The following is a 23,042-nucleotide window of genomic DNA, read 5'->3' as shown; positions in this document are numbered from 1 at the left end:
TTAGTGGGAGATATCATGTTTGCTCTCACCCGTCTAAAGTACAGTCCAGAGACAGATTTATCACCTCAAATGCTTCTTGTGAGAAGTGCCTCAATGATCGTAGAGAACAGCTGCTCTTATTCTTTAAAAAAGGAAGCTTATTTTATCATCAGCACGTAACAAGTGTAGCTTAAGAGAAAGTGAGGTGATAATTTCATATCATCCAATCATGCCTGTGTAAACAAAACATTTGTGCTTTAAATTATATATTAAACACACACAAACACAAGAATCCAAATAATTTTTTATTTCCCTTCCCAGAGACAAAACACAACATTTAAAACAATATTACAAAAGGACAAATATAAGCCTATAATAAATATTTTATTAAAATGACAAAAGCCACTATGGAGATGAAGACAATAGAAGCAGTTTTTGGAAATGCAACTGATGACATTAAGGCTACATGGTTAAGCAGAAGATTAAAGGAGCTTAAAGTTTAAATGTATTTGCTGACATTTTTGGCTAACTATCACTGTACTTTAAGTGGCATTAGTACAAATGGAGTTTCATAATTTAAATGTCTCCAAATATCATTGGTTCTTTTATTAAAATACATAAGGGACATACAATGTAGTATATTTTAGCAAAATACATGCCTGTGCCTTCACATCCTAAGTTAAATATAAAATGTATACTGTATTCCCATTAAAGTTAATTACTTTTAAAATACTCAGGCAGTGCTTGAAACTGTAAACTCTTTTTCTAAATGTAGCAAAATATGGCTATATTTAAAAATATTCAGGCAGTGCTTGAAAATATAGAAACTTTTTGTAAATGTAGCAAAATATAGCTATATAAATATTCCGAAGTGTAGAGAGGAATTATATGAAGAAAAGTTAACAGCAACCAAGTATGATCTCTAGATAAAAATGACAAATATTTTCAGAAATCTAAAGAATTGAAAGTGAGTGGAACTAAATAACATTTAACACTGGAAAATAAAACAAAGCTTACGATATATACTCACATATTTACTAATTCCTAGAAACTATAAATTAATAGTCCAGAATTTTGGAGCCACATGCTAACAGGGCTAGGACATTTCTGTTTTCACAATTCATTTAATACATTGTAGTAATTTAAAATCTATGCATTACTTTAAACACCTAAATCATGGTATACTTTCAAGGTTTTATACATTTTCCTTCTAATCTCTGGGTGTGTATGTTAGTCAGTTAGGTTTTATACACACGGGTTTTAAAACAGAAGAAAATTCATACTTGGAAATTTGCCTAAAAGTGCAACATCACCTACCCTAACCCAACTCTTATTATCAGTGACAGTATGTGTATCAAAATTATCTCAAATAATTTATTTCAAAATCAGGACACAAGGCCTCCCACAGCAGCTGGTTGCTATGTGGACATTAGTGTCAACATGAGCAGAAGTTAGCTTGCATCCAGTAAAAAGTTTTTTTCTTTTTTCTATATGTAACAATACTTGAGGCTTGCCTTAAGTTTTGGTTGGCCTGTGAAACGCAGCACCAGATAACCAAATTCTATAAACTGAGATTCACAGCCTCTGCATTTAGTTTGCCACCACTTAAGCTATGTATCATTGCTATCATATGAGAATGTTTGTTTAGCTCTTCCTGCTGGACTTTGACTAAAGCTTCCTTTTCTTCCAGTCGTCCTTCCAGCTGTGACTTCTGAACTTCCAAGGAAGATGCCTAAAGTCATATATTAAGATACTATTCAATCATATTTCTCCAAAATACGTATTTGCCATCTAGTAAATTGGGTGAAATAGGGTGAAATAGGGTGAAATTGGGTAAAATAGCAAGGAGAGACAAGAAGGCCTACTTAAACGAGCAATGCAAAGAAATAGAGCAAAACAACAGAATGGGAAGAACCAGAGATCTGTTCAAGAAAATTGGAGATATGAAAGGAACATTTCGTTCAAAGATTGCCATAATAAAGGACAAAAGTGGTAAGGACCTAACAGAAGCAGAAGACATCAAGAAGAGGTGGCAAGAATACACAGAGGAATTATACCAGAAAGATATGGATGTATCGTACACCCCAGGTAGTGGGGTTGCTGAGCTTGAGCCAGACATCCTGGAGAGTGAAGTCAAATGGGCCTTAGAAAGCACTGCAAATAACAAGGCCAGTGGAAGTGATGGTATTCCAGCTGAACTATTTAAAATTTTAAAAGATGATGCTGTTAAGGTGCTACACTCAATATGCCAGCAAGTTTGGAAAACTCAGCAGTGGCCAGAGGATTGGAGAAGATCAGTCTACATCCCAATCCCAAAGAAGGGCAGTGCTAAAGAATGCTCCAACTACCGCACAATTGCACTCATTTCACACACTAGCAAGGTTATGCTTAAAATTCTACAAGGAAGGCTCAAGCAGTATGTGGACCGAGAACTCCCAGAAGTGCAAGCTGGATTTAGAAGAGGCAGAGGAACCAGAGACCAAATTGCAAACATGCGCTGGATTATGGAGAAAGCTAGAGAGTTCCAGAAAGACATCTACTTCTGCTTCATCGACTATGCAAAAGCCTTTGACTGTGTCGACCACAGCAAACTATGGCAAGTTCTTAAAGAAATGGGAGTGCCTGATCACCTCATCTGTCTCCTGAGAAATCTCTATGTGGGACAAGAAGCTACAGTTAGAACTGGATATGGAACAACTGATTGGTTCAAAATTGGGAAAGGAGTACGACAAGGCTGTATATTGTCTCCCTGGTTATTTAACTTATATGCAGAATTCATCATGCGAAAGGCTGGGCTGGATGAATCCCTAGCCGGAATTAAGATTGCTGGAAGAAATATCAACAACCTCAGATATGCAGATGACACAACCTTGATGGCAGAAAGTGAGGAGGAATTAAAGAACCTTTTATTGAGGGTGAAAGAGGAGAGCGCAAAATATGGTCTGAAGCTCAACATCAAAAAAACGAAGATCATGGCCACTGGTCCCATCACCTCCTGGCAAATAGAAGGGGAAGAAATGGAGGCAGTGAGAGATTTTACTTTCTTGGGCTCCATGATCACTGCAGATGGTGACAGCAGCCACGAAATTAAGAGACGCCTGCTTCTTGGGAGGAAAGCAATGACCAACCTAGACAGCATCTTAAAAAGTAGAGACATCACCTTGCCAACAAAGGTCCGTATAGTTAAAGCTATGGTTTTCCCAGTAGTGATGTATGGAAGTGAGAGCTGGACCATAAAGAAGGCTGATCGCCGAAGAATTGATGCTTTTGAATTATGGTGCTGGAGGAGACTCTTGAGAGTCCCATGGACTGCAAGAAGATCAAACCTCTCCATTCTGAAGGAAATCAGCCCTGAGTGCTCACTGGAAGGACAGATCGTGAAGCTGAGGCTCCAATACTTTGGCCACCTCATGAGAAGAGAAGACTCCCTGGAAAAGACCCTGATGTTGGGAAAGATGGAGGGCACAAGGAGAAGGGGACGACAGAGGACGAGATGGTTGGATAGTGTCTTCGAAGCTACAAACATGAGTCTGAACAAACTGCGGGAGGCAGTGGAAGACAGGAGTGCCTGGCGTGCTCTGGTCCATGGGGTCACGAAGAGTCGGACACGACTAAACGACTAAACAACAACAACAAATTGGGTGAATCCATACATCACAACAAAGAACAGTTAAGGAAACTTTATTGGTTTGGTATCTAAATGGACAATCCATGGGTTATGACTGGACAGAAAACTTGAATCAAACCAAGCTTTGAGATGAGTTTTTGGAAACCATAGTTCATGCTAATTATATTTTGGGGTAACAACTGCCCTAGAGACTGTTGCACGATGGAAGTAGGAAATAATTTATGAATCATAGTGCAGAAAGAACAGTGTGATGCTTCAGAAAGAGTCTGGTAGCAGCTGGTGATTGCAAGTCCAGGACAAACTATAAATTGCTGGTCAGAAGAATCACCATACTTAGCCGATTCCACACATGAGATGAAGGAAAAGCTGGAGGACACAAGACATGCCTCATGTGACCAGAACTAGTGACAAAACTCGCTGTCAGAAGATGCTGACAAGAAGGTGTGCATATCTGTCAGTGGATCACAAAAGGGGATACACAAGGGTGTACATTGCCATGAACAGGAATGGGAGAATTCAGAAAGGAGAGGATGCAATGGACTTGGTAGGAGAGGGACAGAATGTACATAGCAGGGAACACAATTTGCGAGACAGGTTTTGGCGATTCATTGGCCAGCAAGTTGAGGAAGATTTACTAGAATATGTTAAACTATAGGCTTTATTACTGTCCCTCCCCACTATGAGAACAGTAAGGCCTTATTATCTTTACACTATGGGTTCAGAATTGGAAACACCATTGCTCCACACAGAAGAGTCAATGATAAAATGCATTTCCCATCAGCCTCAACCAGCATAGCTAATGGTCAGGGATGATGGGAATGGTAATCCACAACTTCTGAACCACCAGTTTCCCAACACCTCAATCCTTCCCATCCTACATATGACTATGCAGAAGCTCGTCTTATTGAGTTCAATGAGGTTTACTCCCAGGTAAGCAAAAACAGCATTGCAGCCACTACCTACTCCACTTAGACAAAAATATTTATTTGCAACTGTAGTAACTAATTCCTTGATACCATCAGAATTTTTCTAAATTGACGAACTCCAGCAGAAAGCTTACCTTAATGCTCAATTCTTTTCTTGCCTGTTCCGTTTTACTCAGTTCCTTTCTAAGGATGTCTACAGTCTCCTCCATATCTGATTTTTCCTTCTGCCTGGCTTTAAGTTTTTCTTCCTGAATCTTTACCTTCTGTTGCAAACCTTTTGAAGAATTTGTGAAAGAAAAAAGTTTGGGTTTTTCTTTTTGCCAATTTACAAAACTTCTCTAAAGCGACCACTGAAAGAGTTACACCACAGTGCCATCTACTGAGCAAATGCTAATAGTTTGTGCTCCAGAGTTAAGTGATTGCCTGCCTAAGCAGATATACATCTTTCAGTTGAGACAATTGAGTTCAAAAGGGTAACACAGAGCTTTCCCCCATTATATTTAGCCTTAAAAAAAAAGTGTCACCTGTGCTTTTTTAAACAAACATAATTTACTCTGAACACACAATGGAAGCTGCTTGCATCTAACAGGTTACTGTAGCTACAACATGACCACCTTATGACCAGTAAACAACCACAACAATGGTTACTGCTGTTTCATAGACTGCAAGCAGGGACATACTGTTCTCAGGCCAAATGAAGAAAGTAGTTGTGACATCTGTACAAACCTGTGCTTGTGACTGTGCACCAATAAGGTGACTGTGATGATTAATGGGAGTTTCCCAAAGTAGCAGCAGAAAATACCCATGAGCCATTAGAGGCACGCTACACTTGCATATTTGGTGGTTTATTTTGAGAGTTTGAATCTGGGTCTAAATGAGAGAACATGCTGTTCTTCAAACATCAGCAAATCCAAGAGCGAGCAAAGGAAATTGGGTAAAGTAATAGTATCATAGTGCTACGGAGCTGTAATTGCAAACTCCAAAGCAAAAATGATAGGATCACCCAATCCATTGAAATAAGAGGTAGGTCTGTGTATTTAAAGATGGTTCAAATGTAGCATAGCTGGAGAAAAACATGTTCCAGGTTTTCGCTATAAAGCCAGACTCCTGATGAAGCTAATATAGAACTTACTTGATATTTTCCCATCTTTCTCTTGCAAATGTTTGTGCAATTCTTTTCTATGCTCTTCTGTTTCTAGCAACTGACTGACAGTTCTGAAAAATTGAAGGATACAAACATTAAAGATCTTCCAATGGAAGAAACATGAGAAAATTGCTCCCCTTATCATTAGTGTCATATTACAGCAACATTTGCCTATCATTCAATGTGATTAGCTAAGAAAGTCAAATGAATTTTTCAACTTTATTTCTTTCTGAATTTCATTATTTCCATATCTATTGTAAGCCAAATAGTATTCCACCATATTGTCAATTGCAGAAAAGGTACATAAATAAAGCAAAGTACAAACAAAACACCCACCACAGACATTTGCAAACAGCATACCGAGCATTAAAACTTCCTATGTGAAAACAGGGGAGATACTATTTTTAATTTAATTGTACTTACAACATCCCTGTAGATTGATTTTTTAATATATATGTTACTTAACATTCAAACACTATGTATTTGAAACTCACACAAGATAACCACAGATCTTATCTCTCTATTTAACTGAAAACAAGAACAAAGCATTCTCCTACCCATCACCACCATGAACGTCAACTGGCATTTCCCACCCAATAATCATTTAAGAAAATGTTAAATGAGTCTAATTCTGAGATACCTATATGAACACATGGTTTCAATTCTCGTTTGTTTGGACAGGAGCCAGGAAATATATATAATTTATCAGATAGAGAGATGAAACAATGTGAATTTGCTGCCTTAGAATGGAGAGGTGAAGGTATACCTGATTTTCACCCTGCATCCTCTTTACGAAACTCTTACACATAATTCCCAAAGTGGGTTACGTTCCGGGGTTTACGTTCGAGTGACCCATGTGCATAAGTGAAAATCACATAAGTGAGGAAGTACCCTCTAAATGCCCTCTCAGCCGCTTTCTCTCCAAAATACTACTCTCCCAAAATAAAAAAAATACAGTGGTACCTCGGGTTACAGACGCTTCAGGTTACAGACTCTGCTAACCCAGAAATAGTACTTCGGGTTAAGAACTTTGCTTCAGGATGAGAACAGAAATTGTGCAGCGGCAGCGCAGCGGCAGCAGGAGGCCCCATTAGCTAAAGTGGTGCTTCAGGTTAAGAACGGACCTCCAAAACGAATCAAGTTCTTAACCCGAGGTACCACTGTACTGTACCAAGAATATCCACAGCTGGAATCGAAGCTCTGGGACTGGCTGGAAGACATGTGAGAAAGCTGCTGCTGCATGCAACAGCTATGCCTCCAGTCTCTTCTCCGCGCTCACAGAAGGGTCTCCTTGAAAGCCACAAGGACTTTCCAACTGTCTCCAGCCATTTCTGGGCTTGAATTTAATTCTTTTAACTTTTTCCCAGTGCCACGCATATACACGGTAGCAAACAAGTGGGGGGATGCCTGCAATGCACTATTCTGATTTCCAGCATAATTGTATCTCTAATGCTGAAGTAGACCCAAACCATCATCAACAGTTTTGTTTGTATGCTAGCTTTCCATGGTGAACCACGCTCAACCATCTCCCTTCCCCCCAACCCCCAATACTCCATTCCACGCTGTTCAGGAGGGGCCCCCAGAAAGCCTTTAGAAGGTGGTGACAAGGAGCCGACAGGAATGTCCCAGTTTGCAAGTTTCCTTCAGTTCGCAGTACTCAGGAGCCAAATCATTTTATTTTATGTAGTTCTAAAGGCAACTAACTGGACTATCTTGCATTGTTGAGTTTGTTGGAAGAGCTGTATTAATTTTTACTATTCATATATAAATATAGTCAGAAGGAAAATGAAACATTCTTGCCCTTCCACAGTTTTGAAAGCTTTTGTGAATGTGGGAAATGGGTGAAGTGAGAAGTTGAAAGTCTTCGTCAGAAGTGTCAAACAACTTCAAGTTGTGCATTTGACACAGATTCAAAATGATCTGCAACGAATTACACCAGAGATTAAGTTTAATTTAATAAAAAAAACCCCAAACCCACAAAAGCCATAAACAATAGTTTCACTTTTACTACACAACTATATGAACCTGCTTGATTATCATCTTCATGATTGTTCTGTGCATGGAAAGGCAGCATACAAACCCTTTGAAAAACTGCAAACAAATCATAATACACTTCAGAATATTTCCAAGTATGTTAAAAAAAACCCCACTTAAAGCAGTTTTGATTAAAAATGAAGGTTTTCATTGAAACATAGCATCCTTTTAACTTAAGGTAAGAACTGAACATACTTGTCATTCTGTTGCTTGAGAGATTCATTCTGCCTTTTAATGGTCTCAAGTTGTTTGTTCAGAGAATTACACATTAGCTGCAGGTCGTTATATTGTTTTTCAATGGTTTCATGCCTAAAAAAAGAAAAATATTATTATTAAACATAATTAATTTGAAGCGCTTTTCCTAAATGTGTTCTAGAAACATGTGCCAAAGTTCCTACTTTCAAAATTACTGGATTTGCTCACAGGTGTGTTGACAGATGTGCAGCTTTCAGTATAAGCCTTAAAAGAGGGGTTATAGTGAATCATGATCACAGATTTTAAACATTTGAAATCTGTGATCAGGACTTCTTTTCGCGGTTATACTAAAAGGCAGTTCATGGCCTAGGGAACTACTGCTAATTTCCCATGTATATATAGCAATAAGAAACCTTGCACAGTAGGAAAAAGTCATAGAATTGTAGAGTTGGAAGGGTCATCTAGTTCAGCCCTCTGCAATGCAAGAATAAGAATAATTTTTTATTTATACCTTGCCCTTCCCGGTTCAGAAAACTGGGCTCAGGGAGACTAACAACAAATTTAAAACACTTAATTGTAACACACAGCTAAAGAACCCCTAACAGATGGCCATCCAACCAACCTCTGATTAAAAGCCTCCAGTGAAGGAAAGTTCTTATTAATGTTCAGTCAGAATCTCATTTCTGGCAGTTTGAAAGCATTGGTTCAGATCCCGCTCTCTGGAGCAGCAGAAAGCAAACTTGCTCTATCCTCCATGTGACAGCCCTTCAGATATTTGAAGATGGCTATCATATCACCTCTCAGTTTCTCTTCCCCAGGCTAAATATGCGCAACTCCCTTAACTGTTCCTCATAAGGCTTGGTTTCCAGACTCTTGATCATTGTGGGCACCCTCTTTTGCACAGGTTTCAGCTTGCCAATGTCCCTTTTAAAGTATGGGGCCCAGAAGTGTACACAGTACTCCAGATAGGGTCTAATCAAAGCAGAATACAGTGCCTTTGATTTGGACACTCTACTTCTGTTGATGCAGTCTAGAATTGTCATAGGCTTTTTGCTGCTGTATCACACTGTTGACTCGTGTTAAGCCTGTGGTCTGCTAACCCCTAGATCCTTTATGTGCTGCTGTCAAGCCAGGTGTCCCCCCTCCCCTATCCTTTACTTGTGCATCTGATTCTCATTGCTTACATATTCCTGCTTAACCTTACATTTGTCCCCAGTGAAATTAATTTCAAATTCATCACCAAGGACTAGCTTATTTTCTGGCAGTTGTGCCCAAGTGTCAACACACAAACCTGCTTTTGACAAGTCCTGTTCAGGTGTTCAGCCTAACCAGCCAAGGACAAAAAGTGTGTAGGAGTCAGATATATATATATATATATATATATATATATATATATATATATATGCGCCAGCCCCACCTTCAACATCTCCATGTGCACCTCATTTCACCCTCCACTCCAACCTTTATGTGAAGGTCAGCAGTGGAGAAGCAGAGCTGGAATCCATGTCCCTAGCCCTCTACATATCTGAAGAGGGCTAAAGACTGCAGAACCTAATTTGAGATGCCAGTTCTATAGAGGTGGAAGCTGCAAGAAGATGTTGCAACATAGTCTCACCTCCTAATAGAAGTGCTCTTTTTCCTGTGCTCTGGGCAGCCTGGATATTTCATCCCACACCTCAAATTTTCCATTTCTATTTTCAAACTGACACTTTGCATTCAGACACTGCTGGGAAAACTTAGCCTTCCTGGGCTGTTTGGTGTGGAGAAGAATTTGCACCTTCCTAGTATTTCCCCCCCAGATGCTTCTATGCCGATACCTCTCTTGTTTCTCTTGGTGGCTCCATTTCATCATAGTTCCCTATGAGACAGTTGCAAGCAAGCAAGGACACGAATTACCAAAATAATTCCTAGCCGAGATCAACCGTTGCCACCTAATTCTGCAAGCTTCCCTGAATATATAGATCAATCTGAATAATCTAATCTTATGAGATAAACTTCTATCCATATGTGTGAGGTCTTATATAAAAAATCACATTCATGTCTTACAACTAAGGCCTAAATTCTCAAAACCACAGGTCATGGCTCATAGGCATTACCTGCTGTTTCTAGAATAAGAAGTGGTTATAAACACCAAGCCCCTTACCTAAAGGGAAAGTATCATCCCCCCCCCAAGACTGACTGTGCACCAGACTTGACCCCATGTTGTGTGCTCTGAAACCCATGCCCTGAATTCCTACTGTTGGATACTGTGGTTTTGGTTTGGCATCTACCAGATGCCCACCTCCATCCCTGCAACAACCAATACAACTTTTGCAAGCCTAACACATATCAGTTTTGGAAAATGTGCATATTTGTATAATCATCAAGTACATAAGGTTGTGGGGTTGTTGTTGTTTTGCTTCAAAGACTCATTTCTTCACACATTTTTCATGGTAGCTTAACATCTTACTTCTGAAGAAGGTCAATGGAAGATCTTTTCAGTATCTCATGTTCCTCTGCTATTGTCTGTAGCTTCCTATTGTGTTCAAAGAGTTGTTCAATATCACTCTGGGCCCGTTCAGATTCTACTTGCTGTGCTTTCAACAATGACTCAAGTTCTTCATTTTTTCGTTCAGTTTCCTTCAACATTGAAGCAAGTGTTCTAGCCTTTTGGAAAGACAAGGAGAATGTATTTCACTAGTGGCTTATGTTTGCTGCTCCATTCCATAGCTCACTTAAGGAACATTATCTGGTCAATGAGAAGTCTACATTCCATCAGTAACTTCCGAAGGGCACCAATCTATTCTTAAACTGGATAAATGTTAAAATTTTAAGGCTTTAGAAACATCAAGTATTGTGGACTGCAAAAGGATTGCAGTTATGCAAAAATTTAATATCAGTATTTATTCCACCCCCACCCCCAAGTAAGTATAACCTAGTTTTCAAAAACAAGGCATACTGATGTACAACAAGCTTGCAGTGGTAGCTATGGGCAGACAGCAAATTAATTCTTGTGCAAATTTTGTTTTACATACCTCTGACTCAGCTTGAGCTCTCTGGCAACGGTACTGGGCAATAAGCCTATCAGCTTGAGCAAGTGCTAAAGCCTTTGCTTCCAAAAGGTCTTGCAATCTAGTTTCTTTGGACTAAAAGAAAAACCAAAAGCAAAAGTAAATTGAAATACAGGTATGGACAAAGCAATCAGATGAAAAATTGTGCATATTAAACATGTACTCACTGCTAATGCAGACAGTTTCTGCTCATACACATCCATTATGTCAGACACCCTTACATCAGTGGATGATTCTTTCACCTGTGGAAAATGTTAATAGCATAAGCTATGACAGAATCTTTCCTACTCGGGCAAATGAAAAGCTCAACAAAAGCAACAAAAAATGACTACTATATTGGCAGATAACATTGGTTATCATTCCTGTATTAACAAAACAGTAATATAAATTGTTAAAGGATTTATATAGAATCCATATAAATATATTTGTGCTTTATTCTCTGGCTGCAAGAAAGAGGGCTAGACAGTATTGCAGTAAGTCGTGTGGGAGATTCAGAGGTCTAACAGAAGTTAAGCTAGGTATAAGCTAACAGACATTTTTTTATAAATTTTGACTGCCTTTCTTCAAATCATTGATCACTTATTTTATGTAATTATTGTATACCGTATACTATAATTTTCAGTGTGGCAAATTGTGGTGGTTGGGATTGTTATTGCCTTTGGTTACTACAATAAACTTTTGATTGAACAGAATATAAATATACTGACATTTCATTCAACTAATTCTCCATGATCTTAAGCAATTTACACTTCAAACAAAATTATGGTAGAATTCAGCGTCGCACTATGATGAACATTTGCTTTGTGCAAGCAATTCAGCTTGCCTAATGGAAAAAAATTCCCTCTCCTCCCCCTCTGCATTGTTCCAGGTGTTCTCCTAATGCCCCACCAACAAGGCCAATTTGGGGGGGGGGGAGGGAGCCCTGTTGCGAAAGTCTAAGTCTTTGTGCAGGGCTTCTGCTGCTGGGACTCATTAGGTGAATACAGACTACAGAATTTAATTCTTAGTTTGTGACATACTGATATCTGCTACAGAAAGCACATTCATTTCAAGTTTATCTAGAACGCTTCTGTTCAGAAGTGTCCTGTTACACGTTATGTACTTAATCTACTTGCCAATAGGCTTTCTTGAGTTCAGTGGAGCTTGGCCTAATCCCTGGTCATTGTGGGTTCGGATCCCATATGGAACCTACTGCTTTGTAACAGTTTGGGCTTGTACTGTCTCTATCATGCCTTTGTGCAAAGCTTTCTATAGAAACTAGTCAGACTTCAGAAGCCTGAAAAATCCGATTGGAGCAGACTGCTTTGCATTTTACATATGCCAGGACAAAGCTGCTTTTATTCAAAAGCTGTATCTTAAAGCCATTAACCTCCAGGCTAGACTGGAGTTTCTGTATCAGGTCCTGAATGTTGAAAGTTGCAACATCGTCATTTGGAGCACAAGCAGCAGAACATTTCATTGGGTTAACACAGGTAATGGATGCTTGCATGTGGTTCCTTTTAGATGCGTGCTCTGCTTCCTGTTGTCTGTAAGAGTTATTGGCCGCAATACTTTCACCAAGCCTATATGAAAAACACATATAAGATTAAATCAGCAGGAAGGAATTGCAAATAAAATATAAACAGCTTTTTAATGAAGCAGGATCAAAAACTGACAACAAAAGCCCAGAGTAAACTTTTAACACAAGACAATTTTTAAAAATATGAAGAATAAGAAACTCACTCTATGGCAGGAAAATCTGGCAATGGTGCTGCTTCAAACAGAATTCTAAGTCCTGCCTGCACTTGCTCTCTGTGGTCTGATGTTAAAGCAAAAGCCAAAGGTGTAACCAAACGTTGGTCCTAGACACAAACCACTTGTGAGTGCAGATAAGCAATTATTTTAAGCAGTTAGACAAATATATTACACAAGAAGGAAAAACAAATGATAAACACGTTCACTTTATCTGTTGCATTCTTAATGAAGCATTCTTTCATTCAACCTTTAATGCCTCCTGTGGGATATTTTGAGTTGAAGCAGAAGATGTGGAAAGTAATCAGATCTGCTAAATTCTATTGGAAGATCTCAAATGCTGCCACTGTACAGCTACACTCTGCAACCAGGCCTTTGGATGATTAACACCCTAGACCCTTTAAAGTTTCTGTGGGAGGGGTTATTGGTTTGTGGGATTTTTTTGTCCTTGGTTTTATTATATACCTTGTGTTTATATCTTGTATTTTTATGTTGTAAACTGCCCTGAAATCTATGAAAGAAAGGAAGAATAAATAAAAACATACCCCATGCTATAGGCAATACTCTTCTAAAAATGAAACTGCACTAAAATTAAATTGGAACAATTATGTTGAATCAAAGGAAGTGTGAGCAAAACTCCACTTATACAGTGGGGCTTTCCTGGCCACTCCCCTTTTGCTCCCACAAAAGCTCCTAAAGGTTAAGTGATCCTTTAGAACAGGACAGATGAAAGCAAGGAATTGGGAGAGTTTGGAGGTAGAGGCCATTTTTATGCATACAAGGCACCTGTGGATTCAAAACACTGCCATGTACTACTTAAAAAGGTATGACTAAATTGCAGTCTGGCTATGATGGAAAAGGTAAGTATTTGAAGAATGGCAGCTAGTATGTTGTCTGTGGATGCTGTTAGTCACTACCACAGAATGAGCATAATCATGTACACTGTCTATCTTAACAGGCATTTAAATGATCAAGCAAACCTTACCTGAAGAACTTTGTAAAAGTTGACTTCCATGTTAGAAACCAGCTGCTTAAGCTTACTCATAAGATCCAGTGTTTTTAAGATTACATCAGCAGCAAGCTTGCTGAAAAAAAGGTGATAATTAAAAGAAAAGTTATTGTACACCATAAATTCCAGCAATGACTAGCATGTCACATCTACACACTGCAGCCACCTACCCCAAACCTGACATCTGATATGGGGCAGATAAGGACATGTCTTCAAAGGAACAATTAGAAGCTTTAAGAGCTTCAGATTATTCCTTTGCAATTGGGGCTCATTGATCAACACTGACAGTGAGCCCCACTGTGATTGGCTACATTGCAAAGTCCTGTCCACCTGACAAATCAAAAAATGATTAGAATTATTAAAACCACCTATGAATCAAGCCAACTTAGCCATATGGTAGAATTGATGTCATCCAGTAAAAGGATCCAGTCGTTCTCTGTTACGTTGGAGAGGACGCCAAATTATAGGTACATACTAACATATGTGGTGGGAATGTTCACAAATAGAACAATTTTAGAAGGAAGTTTCAAAAGAGATATCTCAGATTACAGCTCAGACAATCCCAATAAAGCCTCTTCAAATATGGACCAAGTAAGAAGCAAGGAATTTATTAACAGCAACTAGAAGAGTTATAGCCAGAACTTGGGAATCCTTGCAATTAATGAATATTGATCACTGGTATAATATAATCTGGCAAACAGCCATAATGGACAAGCTGTTGCAAAAATTCATGGTGCCAAAAGGAGAGACAAAAACAAGATTATTTCCATGCTGTATTGTGTGATTTTATTAAATACAGTAAGCCCGCAACTTACTCACATTTAACTCGGGCACATTCAGCTTTATGTGCTTGGCAAAAAATAAAAAGGGGGTGGGCACCCAGGAAAAAGGCTCTGGCAATCCCACCTGCCACTGAACCCAATGTGTTTTGACTATATGAGATTTTGGCTTTAGGCAGGATTGCTGGAAGGTAATCCCTGCATAAACTGCGATCTTACTGTATACAAATGAAACAACACAGAGACAAGAAATACTCACAACGTATTTTGCAATATGGCATAGATAAGCAGGCAGTTCTCATTAGCTCACTCCTATTACTCTGTGTTTCTCCAAGTTCATTTCACTAGTTTACTGTTATCACCTCATTATTATGTACTGTAAAATAATGTTTCATATCTCCCCTACCCTGCTGTGACCCATTTTTTCTTAGTCATGTCATGCTTTATGATTTGTGTGTGTACAATTTTGTAACAATAAAATATTTTTTAATAAAACTACTTTTGTTTGTTTTTTTAAAACTGAAATGCAAAAAACAAAAAAGTAACAAACAGATTTTCTTTTGTGAAGAAACTTTGAACCAGCTATTTATATCTTACACTGCTCTTTGCTCTGACACTGGGTCTTTCATTTACATAGCTTTTGCCCTTGGAGGTTAAATCAAACGTTGCATACGTAATAGTCAATCTGCCTTGCATACCGAGATGTCTTGGAGTTCTTTTCTTAATTGAAAGAGGCCTGCTCTGATGAGTATTACTGTGATGATGCTTACCACATTCCCCCACCCCACCCTATTTGCCTGTTTAAAATTATGTATAAATGGAAAACTTGAACACAACACCTTTATTCCTTTCAAATGCATATCCATATAAATAGAAACTTCAGAATATTGTAATTAAAATGAAGGCCTTCAATTTCAAGGATATCTTGCCAGCTGCTAGGGCTCAACAACAAGAGTCAGTGTTAAGCCACCAGGCATGCTCACTTCCCCTCTCATGCAGCCAGGCCTTCTGCAGTGTTTACTTTTATTTTCATTGGATCCTGGCTGGTTGTACTTTACTAAATTAGTGGTTTTAAAAAGCCAGCGACATAACCCAGGGTTTGAAACTGGTTCCTTTTGAAATTGATTACAGTTTGTTTTAAAACATGGTCTGCTGTCTGTAGGACATGAGCAGTCAAGCTTTGCAGAAAGTGAAACTAAAAGTTGCAGAACTTGACCGCAGGAGGGGCAAAAGGGGAAGCGAAGTGCATGAACCTGAGGCTCCACTCAAGCTTGTTGTAGCTTACACGTGGCTTGGTGTTGTAAATGAACAAAATCTATATGTTTGGGCTATTTTTCCCCTAAAGAAAGATAATGTAAGTGTATCCTTAAGAAGACTGAACCTAAGGGATTGGTCCAGGGGTTTTTAAACAAAAGGTGCTTACCTCAGTTCAGAGTCCATTACCTTTGTCCCAAAGCCGAAGTCAATCCCACTGCATGTAAAGTGGTATTCAATTAAAGATGTACATTTGTTAGCTGTTAGAGCCTTAGTAACATGCATTTTTAGCGTATCATCTGCACAAAGCGGTAGGTTCTGTTAAGGATAAAACTGACTAATGAAAGAAGATTTTTTTTTTTTACAGAAGGAAATATTTAGCAGGAGAACATTTGTACTTTACTAGGAGTCTCCAAGTAGTGTTCATAAGGGCTGATGCTATTCCTTAATTACTTTTCAGCAATTTAGAGACTGGATAACTATATGTATTTAAAAATAAATAAATAAGCCAAATTTGCAGCTCTAAGCTAGTCTAATCGATCTTGATTTCTGTCTAAATGCCAGAAAAACTCTGATCATATAATCATGAAATTCAGGGCACTTTTTGGTCCATACTTTTCTGGATGTACATTTCCTATAATAAAAACCCAGTGCATGAAAGGAAAATGCGTAAACACAGAGAATACATATTCAAGAAGTGCAACTGTTTGATTTCCAAACATTCCCTTCACATATTTAGACACATGACTCTTCACACTTATGTTTGTCATGACAAATGCTAGCTTTGTGCAGAAAATGAATCTGTTGTGTAAACTGTAAAGCAGTCTTTAGCAAACACTGTTCAAACATGTATCACCTTTCTAAAGTCCCTTTTAACCGTTACATTGTATTCCAGTTACAAAATATAATGCATAGACACCGTATTTTATCCTGAACCATTTTAAGAGCAACCTTTTCTATAGTTTGCCTGTTACCCAAAGTCTTGGGTTTAAAGTATTATTTAAATCAAATGCACTTCATCTATTTTACAGAATACTGAGTATAGTTTCATGGTAAGCTCATGATAAAAAAAAGAACGTGGATCAAGGATATTTCTCAAGATATCAACAGCCCCGATCATTCTTTCACACTTCTTCTTTGCCAACAGGTCTTCTAAGACATGATCCGGCAAATGAATATGGTCAAGAAGAACAGGAAGAAGAAGATCCACAAAGCGCTCAGCTGCAGCACTGCAGCCTGTATCAATAACATCCTGTAGTAGAAGAATGACATGCTTGTTGGCACCCAGGTAACTGATAAATAATATATACTACCCCCTCCTCAAATCTGCTTTCTAAGTCCAAAGCCACTCAGTCTTCATCTCAAGGTCCATGAAACATACCATTCCCATGATTAGTTTTTTTCTCACAGAAGATAGATTCTGAAACATATTCCAGTCCAATCTGATGAAACTTAACTACAATATTTTGCAGTGGCAAGTGCACTACTGTTGGTCTTTATACTGTAAGCTTAAGAACTTGCAAAAACTATAAGTGGCAGACATTTTATTACAAGACGCATAAGCCTTGTTAAGCAGAGGCTTAAGATCAAGGGAAAAGAAAGGTTGGAGGATCCACGTACATCTTCTCCCTCTTCCTTTAAAAACAATTCTTCCTTTCCACCCCGTGGGGAGAAACATCAGACTTCACTTCCTTATCAAGGAAGTGATTGGGGTACTGGGCTGATGCAGAGGAGTCCTAACCTGGCTATTCATGAAAACACCCTGAGCCAAGATGAGGCAAATATACTTACAGAACACCAGGTGTAAAGACTGCCCTCTCAAACACTAGTAGAAGTAGTTTACCCCAAATTTCCATTAAAGTTGATTTGCAAAAACATGCAAATAGCTAGCAATAACCTAATGGGAGTGGCCCAAATGCAACATGTATTTTTTTTTAAAAGTTAAATATGAACCTTTTGGGATATTGTTTATAAAATATAAGAACTATTTTTGCATTGGCTTCATTTGCTATTTTCATATACAGTTACCAGCTACAAAACTAGCTAAGGGCTTAACGATATTACCAAATGACAAGGCTAAAAGTGAAGCAAGTTGTTTCTTATTGGGATGTGTGTGGCACAGCTATGAGGCTGGAGCAAGTGCCTCATTTTCACATTGAATGGACTGGCTCGCTGAGAAGACATTTGAAGCCAATTGTAAAAGAAGTCGGTACCTCAAATATCTCCCTGAACAGCTCCAGTGCAAGAGCTGAGCAGTTTTCAGATGCTTCCAGCGGTTGGTTTGACCAATGTACTAAGAGGACAGATGGCTCTGAAGGCTTAGATCGAGTTGCAAGTCTTGCGCTCCCACAGCTTGCCTTATTTGGCTCCAATATTGCCTGACGCAAGATGTGACGGAGTTCCGTTACCGAACAGAAGGAAAGTAGCAACTCCAACACCTAAGCAGAAATGACTATATTTCAGATTACAGTAATGGAAAGTTTCGACTCACAAATAAACTGCTTGTTTTACCCATGTTACAGCTGTAAAGGACCTGCCAAAAATCTGACCTCCTATATACAAGTCTGTATTATACTGGAAACACACCATTGATGCATTCAGCCTACAAATGCCAAATGTTCACAGTTCTCTCGCTTCTGCCCTCAGGGATCCTTTAAAAGGAGATGTCAGGGCCTGAACTTTCTGCATGTAAAGTTTGTGGTTTTCCACAGACCTACGGTCAGTCAGCGCCTGTACCAGGGAGATCTTATACAAAAGCATGGTGGAAATAGTGTTCACAAAATATGAAGGAACTGAACAGAGCATAAACCTCACAGCCACAGTTCAAACACACACATTTTCCTCACATGAGGATGTAACTTTCTACACAATCTGCAAACTGTTTTATTTGAATACACACACTCATTCATATAATGTGGCTTACTTGGCTTGTAAGTAAAGTTTAATCTTACTGTAATAGTAAGCACAACGTGATCCATACAAGCCTAGCTGCCCAAAATATGTAGGTATCAACATTAGTGTGTTTCACCATATTTCAAGGCATTTACTTAAAGTTAAGGATGGATGTAAGAATGCTCAGTATCTGGATTCTGTTAAGGCGTATCACCACAAAGATATTTAGCTGTAAAGTACCTTTGCTGAAGAATCAGAATCCCTTCCTTGAAGGAGACCCAATACCTGAGTGACGCAGGAGGTAAAATGTTCATATCTACATTGTTAAAAGAAAAAAAATGTTGAAATGCATTTTTCATTTTGGAGACATTACTCAACATTCAAAAGGAGGATTTCTTGAGTATTGCTCATAACTCATTTTTAGTTTAAATATTGTAGCTTTAACTATTGAAGAATGTCAATGAGTCACAGTAAGTGGTGCTAGGAAAAACTGGCTACAAGGGCTAATACACCAACTAAAAGAGTAAAAATAGCCCAAACACAGCATATCAATGCTATAAATCAATATTATCAAACAAGTGTTTTTGAGTCTGGGTGTCAATCCCAATGTCTAATTCACAGCACATAAAATAAAGTTCAAATTCTTACATGTTGTTAAGGCAATTCTAATTAAGCAAGACATAAAACCTAATGCAAATATGACAATTCTATGCACAGATGTCATTTAAGCATTTTTATCTTGCTCCTCGGCCAAAGACTTACATAAGATCAATAAAAACAAGGTTTCCCTGCCTACAGGCTTACAAACAGAAAGATGTCATACAAAAGGAAAAAGGGATGGGGAACGGGGTGGGGGAAGCAAACAAATGCAGACACCACTTCTTAAAATTTCAATGCTCTGGTAAGGACCACTCGAATAGAAACACTATGGGAGAGGAGTCAACTGGAACTTCTCTCTCAGCAAAACATGCCTGTATGAATACTGAGGACCTATTTGCTTTCCATTTAGAAAGCCATACATGTTTCAAATATCTATTCTGAAAATTAGATTCTGCTGCTCCTGGAATACAGCTGGAGACCTGCTGTTGATTATAGCATTATAGGAACTGACTGCAAATAAGAAAAGGAGCATAATTTCATTTTCTGTTGATTCCAATATGGTGAAATTTCAGATCTAGCAGGTGATAACAATGTAGGCAAAGCTAAGCACATTCCACATGTGTTGAATGGGCACGAGTGATATAAAATTATATTCTGGTGCAAGGGAATAAAGATATTTATTGACACATCTTCCTGGGAATAAAATGGATGCTAACACCAAAAATGTCAGGCAGCTGGATAATCTACAGCTCTTTCTCAGTGGCAGCAGGAGGGAGAAATGACATCTAAGGGCATGATTATTGAAAATGTCCACTCCGCAGGCCTGTTTCACAAACAGAAGGGAATACATCTTCTAAAATGGTGCTGAATGAAACAGTGGCCGTCATCATCTTTTACTATACTTTGAAATTTAGAAGCACCACAGGTAAAAGTGCTCAAGAGACAAATCCAGCCTGCCTCTTGCCTGACATTGGGGTGGCTATAATCCCAGTCTTCTCACCATAGACAGTTATGCACAAAGGGTTACAGGGAAGACTGAAGTAGAAAACTTAGCTTCTGTCACCCTTAAAGCCACATGATTACAGAGCTTAGGACAGAAAAACGTGCAAAAATGGGCACACAAATTAAGGAACAACAACAGAGAGCCCCCAAAAGAATATTTGTAGGTAGGTTTATTTTGAAGACATACTTGGTAAGATAAACTGCAATCTTGGGATTTTTCAGAAGATCCATGAGAAGATCAACAGAGTACTTTCTTGTTAGTGTTCCATCACCATTCACAAGAATGTTGAATATCAACTGGAAAGTCTGATGAATATTTCTGGAATGGAAAAGCTAAACAAAGAGCTCTGATTTACAATAATGAACCATCACACACCCAGTTATATCAATGCAAACCTATAAACCTGAAATATGATAGCAATAAATATGATTCAACTGGATGATAAAAAGATATGCATAGTTAGTACAACAGGCCTGCATTACTTGATTTGCACAGATTGCTGGTGTAATTCCACATCCTGCCACAAATATTATTATCGGCAAGATTAACATGCCTGAAGTAAAAGCTATTTCTTTAAAAGAAGAAGAAAAGAACACATCCTTACCTTTTCTCCAACTTCTTCATTTAATGTAAGACTTGACAATATTGAAAGTGCGAATACAACCATTGTTAGACTACTGTGGGCCAAGAAACTGATCAGAGTACGATAGAAACTCTTCACATTTGTCTAGTACAAAGAGAAGAAAAAACATTCCTAGAAAAAGTTGCACTTGAGTGTAACCTGTTGCTGCCTAAGTCAATATATTCTATTCCTTACCATTTCACTAGATTAATTAAAAGATTGCTTTCCCATGCAATGTACATGTCATTTCACCAATATCCACTGGAACCGATAATGCATTAATGTTTTATTTTAATGTTACTTTGGAATTATGTTTAGAAACATTTAGAGTGTGAAGGACAGTAGAGATCCAGGATGGCCAACTCAAGAAAATAAAAGTTTACACTTCATCTCTGAAGTTATTTATATGCAAATTTCCACTGAAATCAATGAGATTCATACACATTTGTGAAAGATTGCAAAATATTGGTGTTCACTGAGAAGTGAAGTGTATTTTTTGAGGATTTGGATTTCAGAAATATTAGCATAGCTAAAGGGAAAAAAATGAGGAAATATTAAATCTATATAAAAGACCTTTACCGAAGAACTTGGCCAAAATTAGATCTAGTGTTTGTTAAAATAATCAAAAGCAAGAGGAGTCATATCCAAGTGCTGTGGAAAGTCCTCATTCTCGACTTCTTTTCTGCATTACATTAGTGTAATCATTTTCTCTGGGCTCATTAGCATGAGACTATAGTCCTGTAGTTTTGAAGGTACACAGGAAATGTCTTTACCACCTCTGCTAAATATGTAAATACAGAAGGAAATTTCCCCAGATTAACCAACCATTTCTTGAAATTCTAATTTCTTCCATGTTCTTTGGAGATAATGGTTGTGCTCATCTGCTATATAAGATCAAGAGAAAGAATCAACTCCCACTTGCTCACTTAAAGTGCTAATGTTTCACACGCTCAAATGATTAGACTCCCCTTTTTTCAAAAAGATTTCAATAAAGAAAGTTTCTTACCAATGACTTAATATGTGCTTGAATGGATAGATTGTGTCGACACAGATTTGCCATAAGTCCTAGGCATGGTATTGTTAACTCGTCTTCTGTAGACTGACTAAAATAAAAGTCCATAATAAAGCAATCTGCTTTGTTAACATGTTTATTAGAATTCCATACTTCGTTTCTTATAAAACTGATTCCTTCAATTTAATCGTTATCCCCTCAGAGCAACTTTCACTTTGTTATCCAAATCTGTAGAATGATCCCACATGCAGAACACAAGTAAATCACTGCATTGGAATTGCTGTATGATTATACCTATCATTTATCAAACTATGTGCTGCTCACTTTATAATTATGCACAGAGTGCAATCCTACAAAAGTAAGCTCCACTGAGTTTAACAGGACATACTCCAAGGTTAGTGTATACAGGATTGCAGCATAAGCCGTTCAAAACACTTATCAGTTTGCCCACCCACATACAGCTGCTGGTGTCATAATGACTTCAGTGGTAGGACTTAACACTTCTTGCAGAAGAGAAGCCACTAAAGAGAATGAAAACCCAAGTGTAATTAGCTTTATTAATTTTACTGAAAACAAAAGTTATATGTCTTCTTCCCCTGCCCAAATGCATATGCTACTCTTATTTTAGTGCATTTTATTTTATTTTTTTAACTTCTTTTTATTCATTTTCTATAACCAAACAACAGCAAAGAAAGAAAAAGAAAAATAGCCAACACATACCAAAAAAAAGAAAAGAAAAAGAAAACATCAACCAAAACAAAACACCTAAACCAACCAAAAAACAAACATTAATTAACAATAAATAACGTTTGACTTCCCTCCATCTCGGTTTTGGGTTATGTGAATGTTAAATCCATTCTGCAGTTTTTTTATTTTTTAACGTAAACACATCACAAGGGTTATATTAAACCTACTGTGATTTTTATATCTCTAGAATTTGTTTCCATATATGTTATGAATTTAGACCAATTGTCGATAAACCTTGTACCTTTTTGCTGTCTAATGTTCTGCGTCATTTTTGCCAGATCCATATACTCAAATAATTTAATTTGCCAATCTTTAACGGTCGGGGTATTTGGGGTTTTCCAATTTTGTGCTAACAGAATCCTGGCAGCTACAGTTGCATATTGAAACATTATATAATCTTCTTTCTTAATCTCCTCTCCAATCATTCCCAGAAGGAA

The 23,042-nt window shown here is 38.0% G+C and overlaps 1 protein-coding gene across 1 annotated transcript in view; it reads right to left on the bottom strand.

Annotated features, from left to right (window-relative positions):
• Positions 1–271: 271 nt before the first annotated feature.
• The window catches only part of CIP2A (cellular inhibitor of PP2A), a 30,272-nt gene continuing 7,501 nt past the window's right edge, over positions 272–23,042 (bottom strand). The window contains exons 5-21 of the mRNA XM_083611519.1: positions 21,853–21,949; positions 20,829–20,951; positions 20,411–20,556; positions 18,862–18,937; positions 17,943–18,167; positions 16,822–16,981; positions 15,899–16,040; positions 13,673–13,772; positions 12,679–12,797; positions 12,326–12,518; positions 11,124–11,198; positions 10,921–11,031; positions 10,356–10,552; positions 7,907–8,020; positions 5,666–5,748; positions 4,668–4,807; positions 272–1,711 (exon numbers count right to left, since the gene is read on the bottom strand). Coding sequence (XP_083467645.1) covers positions 1,541–1,711; positions 4,668–4,807; positions 5,666–5,748; positions 7,907–8,020; positions 10,356–10,552; positions 10,921–11,031; positions 11,124–11,198; positions 12,326–12,518; positions 12,679–12,797; positions 13,673–13,772; positions 15,899–16,040; positions 16,822–16,981; positions 17,943–18,167; positions 18,862–18,937; positions 20,411–20,556; positions 20,829–20,951; positions 21,853–21,949 — 2,272 coding nt within the window. The 3' untranslated portion in view covers positions 272–1,540. The remainder of the gene's footprint in view (positions 1,712–4,667; positions 4,808–5,665; positions 5,749–7,906; positions 8,021–10,355; positions 10,553–10,920; positions 11,032–11,123; positions 11,199–12,325; positions 12,519–12,678; positions 12,798–13,672; positions 13,773–15,898; positions 16,041–16,821; positions 16,982–17,942; positions 18,168–18,861; positions 18,938–20,410; positions 20,557–20,828; positions 20,952–21,852; positions 21,950–23,042) is intronic.

This window comes from Podarcis filfolensis, assembly GCF_964270895.1.
Source record: "Podarcis filfolensis genome assembly, chromosome: 4".
Taxonomy (NCBI): Eukaryota; Metazoa; Chordata; class Lepidosauria; order Squamata; family Lacertidae; genus Podarcis; species Podarcis filfolensis.
This window is presented reverse-complemented; position numbering and strand designations above follow the sequence as displayed.